Source organism: Salminus brasiliensis, chromosome 6 (assembly GCF_030463535.1).
Source record: "Salminus brasiliensis chromosome 6, fSalBra1.hap2, whole genome shotgun sequence".
Lineage (NCBI taxonomy): Eukaryota > Metazoa > Chordata > Actinopteri > Characiformes > Bryconidae > Salminus > Salminus brasiliensis.
This window is the reverse complement of record NC_132883.1, coordinates 34200369-34218477: the sequence shown is the minus strand read 5'-3', so window position 1 is coordinate 34218477 and position 18109 is coordinate 34200369. Positions and strand designations below refer to the sequence as shown.

Here is an 18109-nt window from a genome sequence, read left to right as displayed (position 1 = left end):
GATTAACTACAGCTGGTAGCTTCTCTCTGCCCACATAAAAAGGATTTGTTTGATAGCACTCAAATTGACCAACACAGTAATAGATCTGAGACAGATGATAGTAGATGTAGATACTTGTCAATGTCTGTAAGAAGGCCCAATAGGTCACCCTCAGCTAAGAGAATGTTAAGAATGGTCAGGAACAATTCAAGAAATCACCAAGGCACAGAGCTGGTATGAACTGGCAGCTGACAGAACACCAATGTCTACAGTCCTTGAGATTTACGTTACAGTTGCTGTCGCCCAAGAAAGATGCCCCTGCTCCGGAAAAATCTGCAAACTTTAGGTTTAACTTGATCTAAAACTGAATTTTCTGTTTCACAACAGTGGATGGCCTTTTACAGAGCTACATCATAATAGGAATTCCTGTTGTACACCTATCTTGCACCAATTTAGGTTCAGGAGTTCAGATCCTAAACAGCTGAAAATTGGGTACTCGGCTCCTCCTCTTCCTGTGGGGCAGTACAGTGTGTAGTTTGAGCATGATAGCCTTCTTTTAGGAGCTCATTTTAAGTAAAGCTTTAAGATTTAACTGTTTTGTCCTATTAGAAAGCTTAGTCGGATTAAAAAAATAATAATACTATTAAAGTGTGGTATCATCTGTAGTTGTGTTCTTTCTGCAATTCATTGAACAGACGCGTTACAGGTTTGTGTGTGGATTGGTCAGTGTATCATAGGTATGCGTGCATGTAAGATCCACCTGTTTTCTGTCTACGGCATGTATCTTGGTAAGTCTGTGTGTGTGTGTCTGAGTTTGAATTTGAGTGTTTGAGGTTTTCTTAGGTCCCCTCTTGCGTACAGAGTCTTGCACAGCACAGCGACCCTGAAAATCAATTTCCTCATGCCCTGATTTTCCCCTCTGATGCCTCCTTCTGATGGCTCTGCATCTCCGCTTTTCCGCTTGAATGCGCTCTGGACAGGGAAGACCTTGTCGGGGAAATAGATCACTAGGGAATATTTTTCTGATCTATTTTTACTCCTTTAACCTCCTCTCACTATCCTCAGCACTGTAGATACAGTACGACTAGCACAGGCATGCGAGGAAGTTAATATTTCTTACAGCATTATTACAGCAGTGTTTTATTTTGAATACAATTAATCCACAGGTAAATGCTCTGGATGTTGTCTTGGATTTTCTTACGATGTTGAAAATAATTTTTGTGTATTTTATGAATGAAATGATTAAGATGTACACACAATTTTTAAATTTTTTTAAATTACACACAATAATTCAGAAAGGGTTTGGTGTAAAATGCTCCATCCTGGAAAGTGTTTGTCTATAGTATGATGTGAATTTTTCACAGTGGCAGTGATCAGGACATTCAAAGCGCCTCTAAAAGCCACATCACAGAAAGTTAAAATAATAAATGACTATGCATAATGTTGCTGTCTTTCAAAACCCCTATGTCCATTTATCCCTTTTCTTACTTTTTGTGCTTTACTTAATGTGTGATTTTGAAAGATGTTCTGTACACTGTGTGTATATATATATATATATATATATATATATATATATATATATATATATATATATATATATATATATATATATATATATTTTTTTTTTTTTAGCTTTTACCCTTAAACTTGTGCAATTTTTACATTTAGTAACACTGGCAGGACATGGTGGAGAAGAAAATGGTAAAATGGTAAAATAGTCTCTAAATAAAGCTTTTATTTTTCCCCTATTTTTACCCCTATTTCCCAGTTTTTTCCGCAGTAAAAACAAAAAAATGTGTGGGTTTACTGGTGGTTTTGGATGTTAAAAATATTAAAGTTTGCACTGATATAGCAAGCCTGGTTTCTGTCACTACCACAGTCACAAGTACATGTTAATTTGAATAAAAGTTAAAATGTTTCTCCACAATTTACCACTTCAGCAAACCACTCTGAATGACTATTTATCTCTCAGGGAACTGAGTTGTGCAGATTTACAGTGGACCATTTTGGGGTCTTTCAGACAATCTTTCATTCTTTCTTCAATTATATGATTTGTCAAGTAACCTAAATAAGTACAGCAGTATAGCATTATAGAAAGTTTGGGGTTTGTAAATTAAAGTTACTTTGCATGTACGGTCACAATTCTTAAATCTTCATTTATTGGCAAAATTAGCAATTCTACAGATTTTAGCTGTTTGCAGTAAACCAATCAACAAAACAATTTAAATAGCTCAACACAATTAATATAACAAGCGCTTTCTCCAAAGTCAACACAAAATGCCACTAGATGTCATTAGAGTTGTCCAAAATGTTAAGAGAAGAGATCATTGTCCTGATCCACAAGCAAAGAAAAGGATACAGAAAGAGAGCTGAATGTTCCTACATGTACAATTGGAAAAATAGTTTGCAGTTTTAGTTTGGCTTAAAGGAGCACTGGTCTCCATGCCCATACATCTCTACTGACCCCAAATCACAAGTCCTCTGCAATCTGCTCAAACCCATAAAAATAATCCAAAAGTTTTGGGATTCTGTTCTGTAGAGTGACGAAACAAAGATTCCTCAGAAAAGCTGCCAGAAGCTGGTGTCTGGCTGTGTATCATGTCTTGTATCAGGTCTACAGCAGGTCTAAAAGGGCTCTACTAAGTACTAAAGACACAGGTCATGAAGGGGTGGAATAATTCTGAGACTGCAGTAGTCATTAGTGTCATTTTGTGTTGACTCTGGAGAAAGCACTTATTATATTAATTGTACTAAAATATTAAAATTGTTCTTGTTTGATTGGTTTAATTGCAAACATCTGAATGTTTGTTTTGCTAATAAACCTGATTTGCAGTGGACATTAAATAATTTCACTTCCAACTGTACCTTTACCCTGTAGTTACTCAAAGTTTGGGTGACTGAATTAAACCTAGAAATAATGCCCTATGTTATTCTACACGTATTAATTTATTGTTACTCACTTGTTAATTTGGTTGTAACTGATTGTATCGATTTTTATTTTCAGGTTATTTTACCCAGATCTCCACCTTAGCTGACGTGCAGGAAAATGTGATGGAGTACCTGCACGTGCTCAGTAGACCGAAGGTGATCGATCAGGAACACGACGTAGTTTGGACCGAAGCCTACATTGATAACACAGTGAGTGCCACACCACACGTACTGCGCTCTGCTGGGTTTAATAACAGCCAGCACATTAACTGCAGCAAAGCACACATACATGGGCATAGGAGAATACTCTTAAACCATTTCATCAAGAAAACACAGTAGGAAGATCAGAAGTCAGAGAGCACATAGACAAAGCACTAGTGTGAAACTGTTTTAACTGTACTGTACTATATAAATTGTAGTATGCTAAAGTGTAGTAATATAATAAGAAGAATCAGTAGTAGTTAGTGTGTTATTTTTATTGGTATTATTATAAATGGAACTGTGTATGCAAATAAAGAACTGCATTTGCTATTCAGCAGCAGTGTATCAACGGGAAAAAAATTTGGCTTCCGGCAAATCATCCCATATGGCATGTGGGCCACTAGTAAAGGCTCGATGCTACGGTCACTGTTCTTCCAAAAATATAACTTGATGTATTTGATGTATCATTACATGCGAAAATGAAGTGATTTATTGATTAAGAAGTATTATGTCATTATGGCGCATATTATCATGCTTCTTTTTGCTCATATCAAAGTGTATTTTAATTCGGGAAAAATCATAGACTAACAGCTATGCATCTTAGACCCCCTAGAATACAACATGGACTCCTCTTTGAGAATCACAACCCTAAAGAACTACATTTGAGAGACATTTTGATTCTGAATAAACTAAATTCTTTAATGATTATTGAACTTATGGGTTCTTCATATAACCATCAGATCATTTAACCCTTACAATCTCTAAACAACCATTTACTGAAAGGTGTTTAGTAGTTTCTTTTTACGGTAAAATGCAAATCACCCTTTTGGCTCAGAACACAGTATAATCTGGTAATGTATTTGCTATCAGAATATTAACTCAGTTACTGGCTGTGTCCCAGTACTTTATTAATCTAAAATTGACCTAAAATCTAAAATGCAGTCTGCTTTTTTGTTTTTGCCTGTCTATAGCCTTAAAATCAGAAGTGAAACAAACAAACAAAAAGCACGCACACAAGCGAATTGAAAATTCAAATCCGTTCCTTACACAAAAAGCACACTAATGTAATTTAACAAGAATATGCATTCTTACCAAAGCAGATCTGAAGAAACAGTCTGAAAATAGCTCCCTGCTTTGTAATAAAAGCTGTTTAAAAACATGCTTGCTTTCACTGCAGCTTCATCTTTTCATATAAGTGTTAAAACAATATGAATCTAGAATAATTCACTGAAACACTGCACTCTTTTTCTCAAGCAAACACGCACACACAAACACACTTTTTCAACATTAACAGTGTTCTTTCTAGTGAGTGGACTCATTTTGTGTTCCTTTTGTGAGATTCTCTTCCGCCTTTGAGTGAGTTAAAAAAGGTGGAAAGGGGTGACTGGCTGAAAGAAAAACAAAGTCTCCACTGATGACCGATTTCGACCGCTCTGACTGCGCACTTCCCTGCTCTTTGATTCCCTTTTTTTTCCCCCATTTAGTCTTAGATGTAGTTTTTTTTTTTACAGGGCTTGTTTTCTGTGGCTAATATCCAGTCTTTTCTTGATAATTGCTTGTTCATTGCTTCTGTTTTAAAGAGTTGCTTTAAAGGGCAATTTCAGTGCCTTCCACTTTTCAGATGATGGTCTTTGAACATGGTGTTAATTGCTATTCATTTCTGTCTTTTCTCTACTTAAGGTAGTACATATTGCTGTGACAGTGACCTGAGAAAATATTTGCAATGACAAATCTTATAGACGAAAGGAAGCAGAGCAAGCCAACTACGCATTCTGTCTTTGCAGTGTAATATGACAACTTAGTGATTAATAACTGCATACATAGCCTGAAATGCTGGTTATAAAAAAAGTCATATGAGTGAGCAGACAATTCCAATGCAAATGAGCTGCATTGGAAATATGGCTACTTTTAAGAGATACACTATATGGACAAAAGTATTGGGACACCTGCTCATTTATCATTTATTTCTATAATCAAGGATATTAAAAAAGAGCTTCTACTCTCTACTGCCCAAAGAAGCCTTTCTACTAGATTAGGGAGTTTGAATGCATTCTGTGACAAGAACAGTAGTGAAGTCTAGATATTAGATGATAATCACCCCACCTCATCCCCAACTCATCCCAGAAGTATTGGATGGAGCACTATCATTCCAGAGAACACAGTTCCTCTGCTCCACAGCTTATTGCAAGCTGTGCAACTTAAGTGCAACTTAAAGTACCTGAATGCATTTATTAGAAGGGGTGTATTTCAGATTGATATTTAATTATGCATTTATTGCTTAAATATTGTAATATGTCTGGATTTTATTTTGGGCTCTGTGAAAAGAAATTATCTTAGAATCTACTAATAACTGCCCCCCCCACCTCCCGATACCCCCCCATACACCAGCCCTTTATATTGGCATTGGCAAATACGTCCAAAAAACCATCATATATCACTGTTGACCTGTAATTCCTATATTGATGCATCCTGAGCAATTATACACTGTACATGTACATACATGGCACGCCGTCAGGCCAAAAGTGTTATTAACTATTATTGTAAGTGTTATTACCAAAGAATATCCCTACCAATTTATACAGAAGTCCCTGTAATTACTGAGTAATACACCTTAGTGTGTAATATGCTTTGGAGTGTTAACAGGGTTAAGTAAAATACTGCAGTCAGATTTTTTTTAATCTCCACATACATTTTTACTGTTGATGTTCTGTCTATGTTTTCTTGTCCAAATCTTTTGTCGTAGCTTCCACAGGCACAAAAGGTAACGTTACAATCTAAAACCGTCGCCATGTTGTGAGTGTAATCTCGCTGACTGTATTCACGTCTGTTCTAGATCACAGCTCAGACACATCCATGGTGTTTCAGAAGCGTGTTTTAAGAGGACATGTACATTAACTCTCAGTGTAGTGTGAAAGTAAACATGTATGCCTTCATGATTGACCTTTGCTTTCTGTGCTGTGGTGTCCAATTGACCATATTCATATGTGGTTTGCGTAACTCTTGCCTAACTGTTTTCATGGCTATATTACTGTGTGTTTGTGTGTTTGTGTGTGTGTGTGTAGACCATTCTCTTTAACAATGTATGCATGTCTACATTTCTTTTCTGCATTTTCGATGACCATATGTAACCACGAACATAATCTTGTTCTTCACATGCGTAAGTGTGATACTGCTGTCTGTTATGTTGTGAATGACTATAGATTATTTATGTCGTTTTTCGTGGTGTGCGTGTGTGCAAAAAAAAGAAAGAAAAACCATGTTGGCTACCAATTCACATGTGTTTTACTGTCTACTGACAGACAAACTAATATTCAAATTCCACTGTACAATGATTTCCACCTGTTATTAATTACCCATTGTAATGAATGTAATAGTTACAAATATTAACATCACCCTTGAAAAGTTTGCACCCGTTTTAGATACTTTGCCTTTACGGTCTCCAATGACGCTGTCACATAGTGATCCCAAACTTTACTTAAGGTTTGTACAACAGTTTTACTGTGATATTGGTCTTAACATTTGTACCACAGTCAAGGTTACAGTTCTTTCATACCAAATGTGCTGCCCAGGTTCTACCACTCAACCCGAAAAAAAATTCTGAAATCCAGAAATTAATGAAGACTGCTATGACTATGACTGCTATGTAGTTTGGGTTGACACAGTTTATGATTATAGAATAAAACTAAAAGGTGTTTATTTGTATACTCAGCATCCTGATGAAAATCTCCACTTACTTTCAATCTACAAGTAATCCAATCCAAAATAACATGCATGTGTAGAATACAATTTAGTGTATCATGTCAAATGGACAACACTTGAGTCCAGTGAGAGAAGCAGCTGTATGTTACCTAGTTTTCAGTTGGTGTGTCGGTTTCTCGTTTGACACAGTGGCCATGTGTCATTTTATGCAACTTACATAACTTGCTCCTGCAGAACATACCGTAATGGTAAGAGTCCCTTGTTTGCGGCACAGAATTTGCCGTCTTCTTCCTTTACCAGTGCCTCGTCGCTTGAAGGGATGGAGTATTCCTGTGTCCAGTGAGGACAAGAACCATAAGAGTCCCTATTCCAGTAATAATGAGTGTTGCTGTTGCCTTGCACACACGGAGAACTGGGGAAATTGGGAATGTAATCGGATCCAGGTGTATACATGATCATTATTCTTCTATTTAAATGATTCTTTAATCCAATTATTTAAACTGATAGCAATTTTATTCTGAATGGCCTCAATTGGACTGGCCTATTCTGAAGCGCAGACATGGACGCATTCTATTCCAATTGCGCTGTTAGTCAGATTAGGTACAAATTATCATTAGCATGTGAAACAAACAAAGATAATAGCATTATCTTTAGAAGTGTGTATGTGTGTCTAATTCAACACAGAGCTAGACAGTGCTAGTATCTGTTCGCTGACAAAAAAATTGCCAGCTAGCTTCCCCTCCAAACGACCTGAGCTGTCCAGTGATCTCAAAAAGCTTTGTTTTTACCCTTCTAGCGTGGAATTGTCTGTGATGGATGCTGGTGGGTAGAATTTTGCTATGACTAAATTGGAGGGAAATAGGATAAACACACAAATGCAGATTTGGATTAGGTCAGTATTGTGAAGTTTATATCAGCACAAGCCTGCTGTCCATACAGTGTGTAATTGTTCTAACTCTGCTCTATAAAAAAATAAATGGTCTAAATAATAAATGGATAAACCTAATGTCTGTTCTTTAATATAGCATTCTTGTTCAGTCAGTCAGTCAGCCTACTTAATTTATTTACACTCTTGCATGTTTTGTAGCGATTTCAGATGTATCATACAGGCTTTATATATTAAGAAGTGTTTTTAAACTTGTATTAAAAAGGACAAGGACGTGCTTGTTGGATCTCTCCATGGTAGTAGCACCCACTTTAACAATCAAGAGCAAACCAAACCAAATGGCTGAGGTTTAAATAAGTTTCTCAAATATCATCTCTAACCATGTCCAGCTGCAGCTAATGTGCTGCACCTGATTTTAGAAATTATGAAAAACATTTTTTAAGAAATAATAAAATATGTGGGGGTGTCCTAATGTTTTCTTAGAAACTTGCATTTACATTAACTACATTTTAGTAGTAGTTTTTAAAAGACATTTATTCAGTTTTATTTGTTTACATATATTATCTCAGTCTCTCAATATACTTTTTTTCTTTGGGTCTCCTACCTTTTTCCACATGACTATGTCTGGCTATAACAAGTGGCAATGCTAACTAACTAAGCACTGAGAGCTGATGATCGCTCCATCAGAACAATTCACAAACAGTCAAATTGCTGTCACACAAATAGCTCCAGTGAGTATGAGCGAAGTCGATTTCAGTTGTGAGTTTCTCAGTTTTAATTAATTTTACATTAGCATAATTTTCCCTGAGGGGGAAAGAACATACTACATTTCAATTGCTACCAGATAAGGATAATAGATGTGTTAATATTATCTTTAGGTCTGTGATCTGGAATATATTTCATATTCAGTGCTTCACTAATTGTATTTGGGCTGATACAGGAATAAACTGTGATTTCAGAACTGATAAGTGATGGGGTATGTTTGAATAATAATAGTTTATGTGACCCATTTTTGATTGTGACTTTTTTTTATTCTAATTTAATTTGGGGTTTTGATGTCTGACTTATGATATCAGTTGTTCTTATGTTAGAATAAAAGCCAAAAGAAAAATATAAGAAAGATGTTGACCTGTACCCGTTTTATAGACACAATGCATTGGTATTCGAGAACAGTAACATTGTACATTTGAAAGCAGTTTAGATTTGATTGTTTAGTTTATATTGATTTTGATCTCCTTGTTTTGCTTTTTTTTTGGATGGAGGATTTCCTTGCAGTACATCAGGAACTTGAGGTTAAATTGCGTGACATGATTATTTATGATTAGTTAGTTACTTTGTAACAAGAAAATTCCCTAGCAGAAATGGTTTATTACAGTGATTCTGCTCTTACTGTGATTTTGCTGACTGATATGGGTATATCAGTGCACCAAAACATTGTAATTTCATATATATTACAATTACATTACAGATTTATATAAATACTACAATGCATCATTTTTAAAGCGGTTACATTTCTAAACACTAAAGTTTACAAAGAACCAGCACCAATCAGTAACCCATTCCACAACATTTATGTCATGTGCCACACTTCTCTTTCCTCCCAGTTCTAGTCTCATTAGTAGATTATAAAACAACATGGATAAAGTAATCAAGTTTTCCCACTTCCCAAGTTTCGTTAAAAAAAAAAAAAAAAAAAAAAATTGCGAACTCAGTATCATGAATGGAATTGTTTGGCTGAGGGCATCATTACACCTCTTCAGGCCTTCAGGCGAGTAACATTCACAATCAGCCACTATCTGGCTTGAGATTGTGAAATCAACCAGTGTCTAAACCGTTGTTGCATGGAATCAGCTGCTATCTGCTGCAGGATTGTAAATCAGAAGCAGTAAGAGTTGTTAAGAGTTTGGCTCAGTCTGGTGATTAATGGCTGGTGCAGTTGTGGTTCCCCTTGAGTGGAGGCTGCGAGCGCAGAACGTCCTCTAAGCTTTCGCAGCGCCTCCGAATCCCGACCACAGCCCACTGCTACCATCCATCATCCTACAGCTCATTTAGCTTTGTTTTCCACCAGCCAGGATAAACCGACTTTGGATAGTTCATGTGAGAGTGAGAAAAAGCGGAGTGGGTGTAGAACGTGACGATGGTGGAGGAAGCAGCAGAAGTGGAAAAAGAGAGCAAAGGGCCAAAGAAATGTAGGGGTGGTTGCACAACAAAGAGGTGAATCTACAGGAATGGCCAAGTCCAGTTCTCAGTCCAGTGGAGAACCTGTGGCACTATTTGAAAATGTGTGATCCAACCGACCTGAACAACCTGGAGTAAATCTACCTGGAAGGACTGTAGAGACTTAAAAAGGTGTTATTTTAGCTGAAAGGGTGGTAGTACTAGTCAGAAGAGGTTAATTGCTTGCAGCAAACATAATCTTTGAGTATTTGAATATGAATATTTTGAACTTTTTTTAATACAGATCATTAAACAATCGAACACCTAATTCTTCAGATCACCTAGAAATGCTCATTTGGAAGTAGTAATTCTCAAAGTACATGACAAAAAATGCACTGTGATTAGTTAGTTTTACATATTTCAGCCTTCTGCGACATTAGTATTACAGTAGTCCAGTATCACAATGATGACAGGTTATTGTGCAGCCACAGTTCCTGTGCAGTGTCGTGTATGCATTCATCTGAGGATACCCCCTTGCCTTACCCTCTTGCCTCAGCCATTATTAAGCTGCTTCGCCATGGGGACTAAGGTTGTCACGGTCACCAGAGCTCCATCCGTCATGGAGACCCACATTCCGTGGTGGCAGCTGATGGTCCAGTGGGAAAAAGGTCCAACGTCCCTGCCCCTGCTCGCTGTACAGTAGCTATGTATGACAGAGCTCAGCTCTGATCTTCTTCCCTCTTTGACCCTGCAGCTGTGTGCTCCATGTACTTTATCCTCACCCAGATAAAAAGTGCTTTAAGATTGTATGTGGCTTTTTAAGACTCGCATACTCTTCTCTTTTGTACTCTTTACATCAGTAACCCCTTTATGCAAGGCTAAAAGTGATTAGTGAGATTTCATTTAGGCAGTATGGCTATTACTTGCTTAAAGATCTGTATTTATCATGTTATTTTCATGGTCACATGTATGTGTTTTGTGAGATGATTATGGTATAACCAACATTCTTAGATTCTTTTTTTTTGTTATGGAACTGATTCCTTTATTTTACTTTGTGACTGTAAGACTCTCATTTCTTCCATAGTTATCGAATTTCTATACCCAGCTTGAGTCAGTCATCACACACTGTTTACCCAGACTCTTTAGCCTGATTCGATTCTGAGCCTGTATATATGAAGCCCCCGATTCTCACTCACCCAATCATCATTGCTCTGGCTTTTTTTTTTTTTTTTTTTTGGTCCATTGAATTTTAATTGCGGTGCATCATCCTCATGGTTCTCATTTATGGGATTTTATTAAACATCAGGTGTACTAAGCCATTTCAGTGCTTCATTATCAAGCCATGCTGGCACGGTCACATAATCACTGTCACTATTAAAGGTAACTGATGTATATTCTGTAATCAGTGCTGATAGCACAATGATATGCGATCCAATCGAGAGCCCATTCAAAAATAGTCATATCATTTTTTACACTGTGATTTTCTCATCGTTAGCGGTTTCATTGATCCAGTCTGGAGTCAGAGTGGCCAGTTAGTTTCACAATAACTTCTAAAGGAAGACTTTAGAAGTGAACCTAAGCACTGATCTGCAAGGACTATGAAAATGAACATATGAATGAACAAACATCAGTGTATTCAGTGTCAGATGAAAGGGCTGTATAAATTTTTATACACAATACGAGGCAGTTCCAGTACCGTTCCATACTTTCTTACGTTTGCCAACTTCATACATGCCCCATACACCTTCTGCTCCAGCAGATGACAAACTTTTGCTCAAACTGCCCTGTTTCTCTCACTCTTTGACAGATGGAGGATAACCAGGGCCCTGTATTGATGACCACAGTGGCCATGCCAGTTTTCAGCACAAAAAATGAGACAGTGAGTACTAAATGTATTATGTAACTGAAGTATTTTCTGAGTTAACCTACTTGCTCAGTTGGATGCAGTTGGTAGTATTGTAAAACATTTCAAAAGTGTTAATAAATGAGACTACCTGTACTCGTAGGGGGACTTTTCAGCTTGATTAATAGGTTTAGTGTTCTTGCAAATTGTCTTTTTGTGTACTATATATATATATATATATATATATATATATATATATATATATATATTTTTTTTTTTTTTTTTTTGTCAACTGTGTTAGCTATTTTGGTGGTGGCGTTTTTATTTTATTACTTCAGTAAGTGCACAACTGCTGTCTGTCTGATTTCCTGCTCCCTGTTTCAGAAGAACAAGGGCATTCTACTTGGAGTGGTGGGCACAGATGTCCCTGTTCAAGAGCTCTTGAAGACCATACCCAAGTACAAGGTACAGTCATTGTTACATTACTAAAGTTCATTGTAATGATGCGTAAGACAATGCAGAAGGCCCTGATGATATTATTGTAATTTTAAGACAAACTCATAATGAAACTACATCATTTTAAACAGCATTGCAATTGTAATGAGTAAGAATATTTTGATTCTGGAATTAAAATATGAAATAGTTAAAATATCCTACATAAATCTAAAAAAATGAAACCACTGTTTGTAAAGTCAACATACTGGCTTATTCATGTTTAAGGGCTCTGCTCTGCTAAGTAAACACAATGGGAAATATTGAGGTCAGCGAAAATAAGGTCATGTTCATATACTGTACAATAAGACAATAATGTAATTACTGTGACAGGCCTACAATATGGTTGTTGAAACACTAACTTGACCAATGTTTGTTTTAACACGTATATTTAAATATGGTAAGTATTACAGAAGTTAGTACATTGTCTGTGTATACATGATGTGCCTTCCGTAATGTTTGGGACAAATGCATTTAAAAATCATCAAAGATCAGTGACCCAGAATATATGGCAGTCATACAGGACAGGCCATAACATCCTCATCACCATTTAGATCTTAGCCAGTTCATTTTCATCTCTACACTCTCCATTAATTTTGGCCTCATCTGTCCACAAGATGTTTGCCCAGAACCTCCAAGTACCTTTTAGCCATCGATTTACATCTCACAGTATAGCCTCTGAATTTATGTTCACAAAGTCTTCTGCGGACAGCTTCTTGGGTTTGCTTGCTGCAACCACCTTCTTTAAATATCAGCAAAGATTTTCTGTTGAGTTCAAGTCAGGCAACTGTGATGACCACTCCAGAATCCTTAAGGATTTCTTCTGAAACCAAGTCTTGGTGGACTTCGAGGTATGCTTGGGATCATTCTCCTGGTTGAAGTTCCAATGACACCCAATATTCAGCTTCTTCAAAGGAGGCATGACATTTTATCCAAGGATTTCCTGATGCTTGACTGGATCCATCTTGGATGGATCAGAAAAAGAGTGCTCTACTAAGTATTAAAGATGCTTAGTAGACGTTAGAATAATTCTAAAATTGCAGTAGTGATGTTTGTGTTGAATTTGGAGAAATTGTTCGTGTTCAGGTTTACTGAAAAGTTTTTAAATTTTGCTAGTAAATCATTTTGATTGGAATTGTATACATTAGACTAATAATATATTATACATTAGACTAATAGTACATTTGTAATATGTAAACTGTCATGATTAATGAAGTCCAACCTTAATACAAGTGTTAATACACTGTTTTAAGCCATTTCTTTCCCTTTATTCACGGGACAGGGCAAAGCCTACAGTGATCTTCTGTGAACAGCCTTACTAATTGTTGTCTAGCACATATGAAGCCCTTTTAAGCACGGAGGTCCTTTTTTAAAAAAAAAAACAAAAAAAAAAACCCTCTGCTTCTCCTTGCTCTGATTGTTCTAACCTTTTTCTCTTCAGACAAAGAATGGCAGGGTAATTACAGCCTTGGCTGTTTTGCACTGATCCCTTTTTACGTAGCAGGAAGAGAGAAGTTAATTTATGGACATATCATGAAGAGAAAATTAGCAGGTTTAGCTTTAAAATACTCCTGGCATTTGAATTCAGCCATTCAGCAGTGTGTCAAGAGAAACGAGCACTGTTGCGCGCGCCTGCATGTGTGTCTGTCTCACTGTCTGTCTGTCTGTGTGGGCACTCCACACAAGCAGCTGTGGTAAATGATGATCTGTAGACCAGCATAAGAAGCAGGAAATTGCACGAAGCTTGATTGGGCTTTGATATTAAAATGATAAAAAAAAGGGGATGAACAGAAAGCGAAGGCCATGAATTGTGTTGCTGATTGTGGAATGTTCTAATATCCTTGATTATGTTCACTGTCTATGGTGTGTGTTTGGCTGTGTGTGTGCATTCACAGTTGGGCATCCATGGCTATGCATTTGCTATCACCAACAATGGCTACATCTTGACTCATCCGGACCTGCGACCTCTGGTAATAAGATTGTTTTTGTGTGTGTGTGTGTATGTATGTGTATCTATAGTACGAGTGGCCAAAGCAATACCCATGGACCTTTTAATGTGATGGCTACAGTGGCCTGTAAGCATAGGAACTGCAGTTCCCATAAGCCACTGGATCTGCTTTGCTCTAATCCAGGCTTATTTTACAGACATGATTTATGTATCATTACACTTAGCAGGATGTGCACTTTCTAAATATAGATAACCAGCGAGCTAGAAGTAGTAAATGTATAGAAGTTAAAAAGTGCAGTGAGACTTATGTTCTCTCTGTGTAACTCTTCAGCAATCATCACAAACAAATAAAGCATTAGCTAAACAGTAAATCCAACAAATACTACATGGTTTTATTTCAACTGTTGAAAGTAAATATCCATGTCAATTTATGTCAATACACTCAATGACAAAAATAATAATGCACCCAGATAGGAATGTCGTATTTCGACTTGCAGTTGTGTCTCAGAAATGTAAATAATTACAGGGGTTGTCTAATTAGACCATGGATCTTGCTTAAAGAGAGTGTAAAGGTACATGCACTCAGACATTTTGCTCAGTTGATAGACTTTGAAAGGGGGCACATCACGGGACTGAGAGAAGCAGGATGACGGTTTCCACGAACTGCCCACCACATAGGCCTTTCCGATCTAGCTCATTGTCGCATTGATTTGCAGTGGTGTCAAAAACAAGACATCAAGATCATCTTTAGCAACGAATTCAGGTTCTGTTTAGGATCCGTCAATTGTCTGGGCTGTGCTGTAGAGCGACACACTGGCCCAAATGCTTCTGTGATGATCTGGGGAATCATCACATATGACAGTTGGTCACCCTCGTAATGATACAGCTCAGAAATATGTGCAAGGCATCCTGTGGCCACATGCGTTGCCTCTTATGGCAGTGCTTCCAACTGACAATTTTCAGCAGGATAATGCTCGTCCACACATAGCAAGGGTCTCCCAGGAATGTCTCCGCCTGACTACAACACTTCCTTGGCCTGCCCGGTCACCAGATTTATTGCCGTTTGAGCATTTATGGGATTTGCCAGCTTTGGAAACCTATGAGTGTGCAGGGTCTATAGGGTCAGCTACAAGGAGCCACAGGAAGCCACAGTAAAGCCTCCTTTCAATTGTAGAGTTTTCCATGAAAAACATATCCTATCACTCTAATATTGTAATCACTAATCAAGTATATTCCAACAACTCCTTCCTGGTGCGTTAGATTTTTGGTCAGTGAGTGTACAAATATCCCTAAACATCTGCAGCCACTTTGTAAACTTTGGCCAAGTTTATAAAACCATTAGCATTCTTTTGGCATTTACATCTTCATTCATGGCATATCTAATTAGCCTATTTACTTTTATTTAGCTGCTAAATAAAAGTGTTTGGTATGTGTCACCACCTAATGTGAATACTTTGTAATTGTAACTGAAGTGTTAGATCACAAAAGTAGGCCAGAGTTGTAGGGGGTTTCTCTGATTAGAGTTCAAAATGAGTCATTTAAGAATGTGTAAGAATGTGAGGACATGGGCTTTGGCATAGTTACATAATACATATACATAGTACACCATTCATATGGGTTTCAAATACAATGGATCAAGTGTTCTAAGTGTTTTAATATGTAATGACATTATTTGGGAATGCTGGAAGATTAATCCAAGGGACATTTATGTGACGGAATTCAAACACAAATATATAGATGAACAGCCCCAGCTGAAGGTCCTGTTTGTGAATGGCAGTGATTGGAAGTATTGTGCTGTATGTGTGTACGTGTAGAGGGTGTGTATTGCAGTGCTGTAGACAGATGCAGCAGGCCTGCGTTTAATTGCAGTGTAATTATCAAGCTGAGTGAAAAGCAGTTAAGACACAATAAGAGGGGGTTTGGTGGGCAGCTGACCTAGGTTGAACTGCATCAGGAAGACATGGGGGTGAAATCCTTTTAATATATTTTCTGTATAGATTTAGTATTATTTAGCAAACGGTGCAATTACATTTTACATAGTCCAGTTAGTTCCGTAGCAGTGAATAGTAATAAGGTAGTTTGACTATACAGCAGTTTAAATTAAATTTTGGCAAAAAGACAAAAGGCACAATACACTTTAAGGAAGGGAACAATAAGCAAACTCAAACAAAATGGTCAAAACTTGTTCAGTTTGGGGCTATAATAATAATAATAATAATAATAATAATATTTTGCCTTTTGCCCAAAGGTGTCTTTGCATGTGACTGTTCTTCAGATCAACAGTTCCAGCATATTAACCAATTCTAAAGTCTGTGATTACATTAGATGCAATAGTTTTATGGAGGTGGGGTTCAGTGTTAAGCTGAAATTAAAATGCAGTGAGCAGGTTTGTTGACCACTGAATTAGACCGTTTAACAATCCTAGGGCAATAGCAGAGTCAAGTGATTTAACAGTGCCAAGGAATGCTTTTTCAAGTATTGTAAGCTTCTGTGATGTATGGGTAGTATGAATAGCTACAGTGTTAATGTGGTTGGGACCAAAATACCCAAACTCTATACTACCATGTGTACAACCCTGTCTTGCCTGAGGGTTGTTATTCAACTAAGGGTTATTATTCAATAACTTTGGGCCTCTATATATGATCCTGATACTCAAGACAAATGAAGTGACCAGGTGTTAACATTACAAAATTACAAAACCTTTTATTGTTTAAAATGAACATTTACAAAAGATTTGTGGTATTATAAACCTTTTATTATATTGCTGCAACATTATTTGTTACTTTCAATGTTTCTAGCATCAGTACTGTGTGCTCAAAGTTTATGCACAACCCTGCTTTACAAAAACACCACACCCACTCACCTACTTACCCACTCACTCATTCATTCACACATGCGCAAGAGCGCTACACTAGAATTAAAACAAAGCAGAACAGAGCAAGGAACAAAGAGAAAGTGTATTTTCTCCCACTATGACGTATAGATCCCCTCAGGTGTGATAGTGTTCTTTCTGCATCCAGCTGATGGCTATTGATTAGCAGTCCTTGCTCATGTGGTCTCAGGTTAGGAGAACAGTCTGATCACCAAAGTGAGGGGAGAATAAGAAGAAAAGAGGAAAAAAAACAGGACAAAACAGGTTTGCAGAGGTGGACAGCAAGGAGGAGATAAGAGAAGAGAAGAGAGAAAAGCTTCCATCTTCAGCACATTTCCCAAAACCTTACGTTTACGCACACTCACTCACACACCTCCACACATAAAGGACTCACCTTCATGCTTCAATCCACTTGAAATGGTTTGAACGTCCTCTGTTCTCTCACAACTCTCTTAACATGATTCCACCCTACTTAAATGTTTCCACTTCACCTACTGTAAACCTTCTTAGTAAACAGGGATACAGAAGTACAGAAGAGTGCAAAAATGTGCTTCTTGTAGAGTGCTAAAAAAAACGACTTGTATGATACAGAAAACTACTTTTACAGTACAGGAATATAAAGAAAATTACTTGTATGGTACAGAAATATAGGAAACATATTGTACAGTACAGAAGTTGAAAAAAACAACACTTCTACAGTACAAATATAGAGAAAGCACTACTTCTACAGTACAGTACAAATATGTAGTGAAAATGTATTGTATAGAAAACTACTTGTACAGGTTACAATCCTACAGTACAGTATAGAAAATTAGACAAGTACTTATATAGTATATAAATTGCAGAAAACAAAACTACTTGTACAGTACAGACTTATCTTGTATAGAAATGCAGAGAATACTTGACTTGTACAGTATGGAAATTCTTTCAGGTTGTTTTTTTTTTCCGCCTCCCCCAATTAGGAGTTTTGCTCTACAACACACACACACACTTTAAAGAGCCGTAATGTAATAATTTATCATAGTGATGGAACACATTTGTGATATGCAAACACTGTACCTTTTGCTCTCCTGCAGTACCACTTACATCTGCTAGAGGGCCCTC

The 18109-nt window shown here is 37.1% G+C and overlaps 1 protein-coding gene across 3 annotated transcripts in view; it reads left to right on the top strand.

The window, feature by feature from the left end:
* cacna2d3a (calcium channel, voltage-dependent, alpha 2/delta subunit 3a) overlaps window positions 1–18109 on the top strand; it is a 241835-nt gene that overhangs the window by 146373 nt on the left and 77353 nt on the right. The window contains exons 13-17 of one of the 3 annotated variants that reach the window (XM_072682137.1): window positions 2984–3117; window positions 5852–5869; window positions 11658–11729; window positions 12081–12158; window positions 14081–14155. In XM_072682137.1, coding sequence (XP_072538238.1) covers window positions 2984–3117; window positions 5852–5869; window positions 11658–11729; window positions 12081–12158; window positions 14081–14155 — 377 coding nt within the window. Of the gene's footprint in view, window positions 1–2983; window positions 3118–5851; window positions 5870–11657; window positions 11730–12077; window positions 12159–14080; window positions 14156–18109 lie in introns of all 3 variants that reach the window. The other 2 variants (XM_072682136.1, XM_072682138.1) reach the window with 2 other exon arrangements.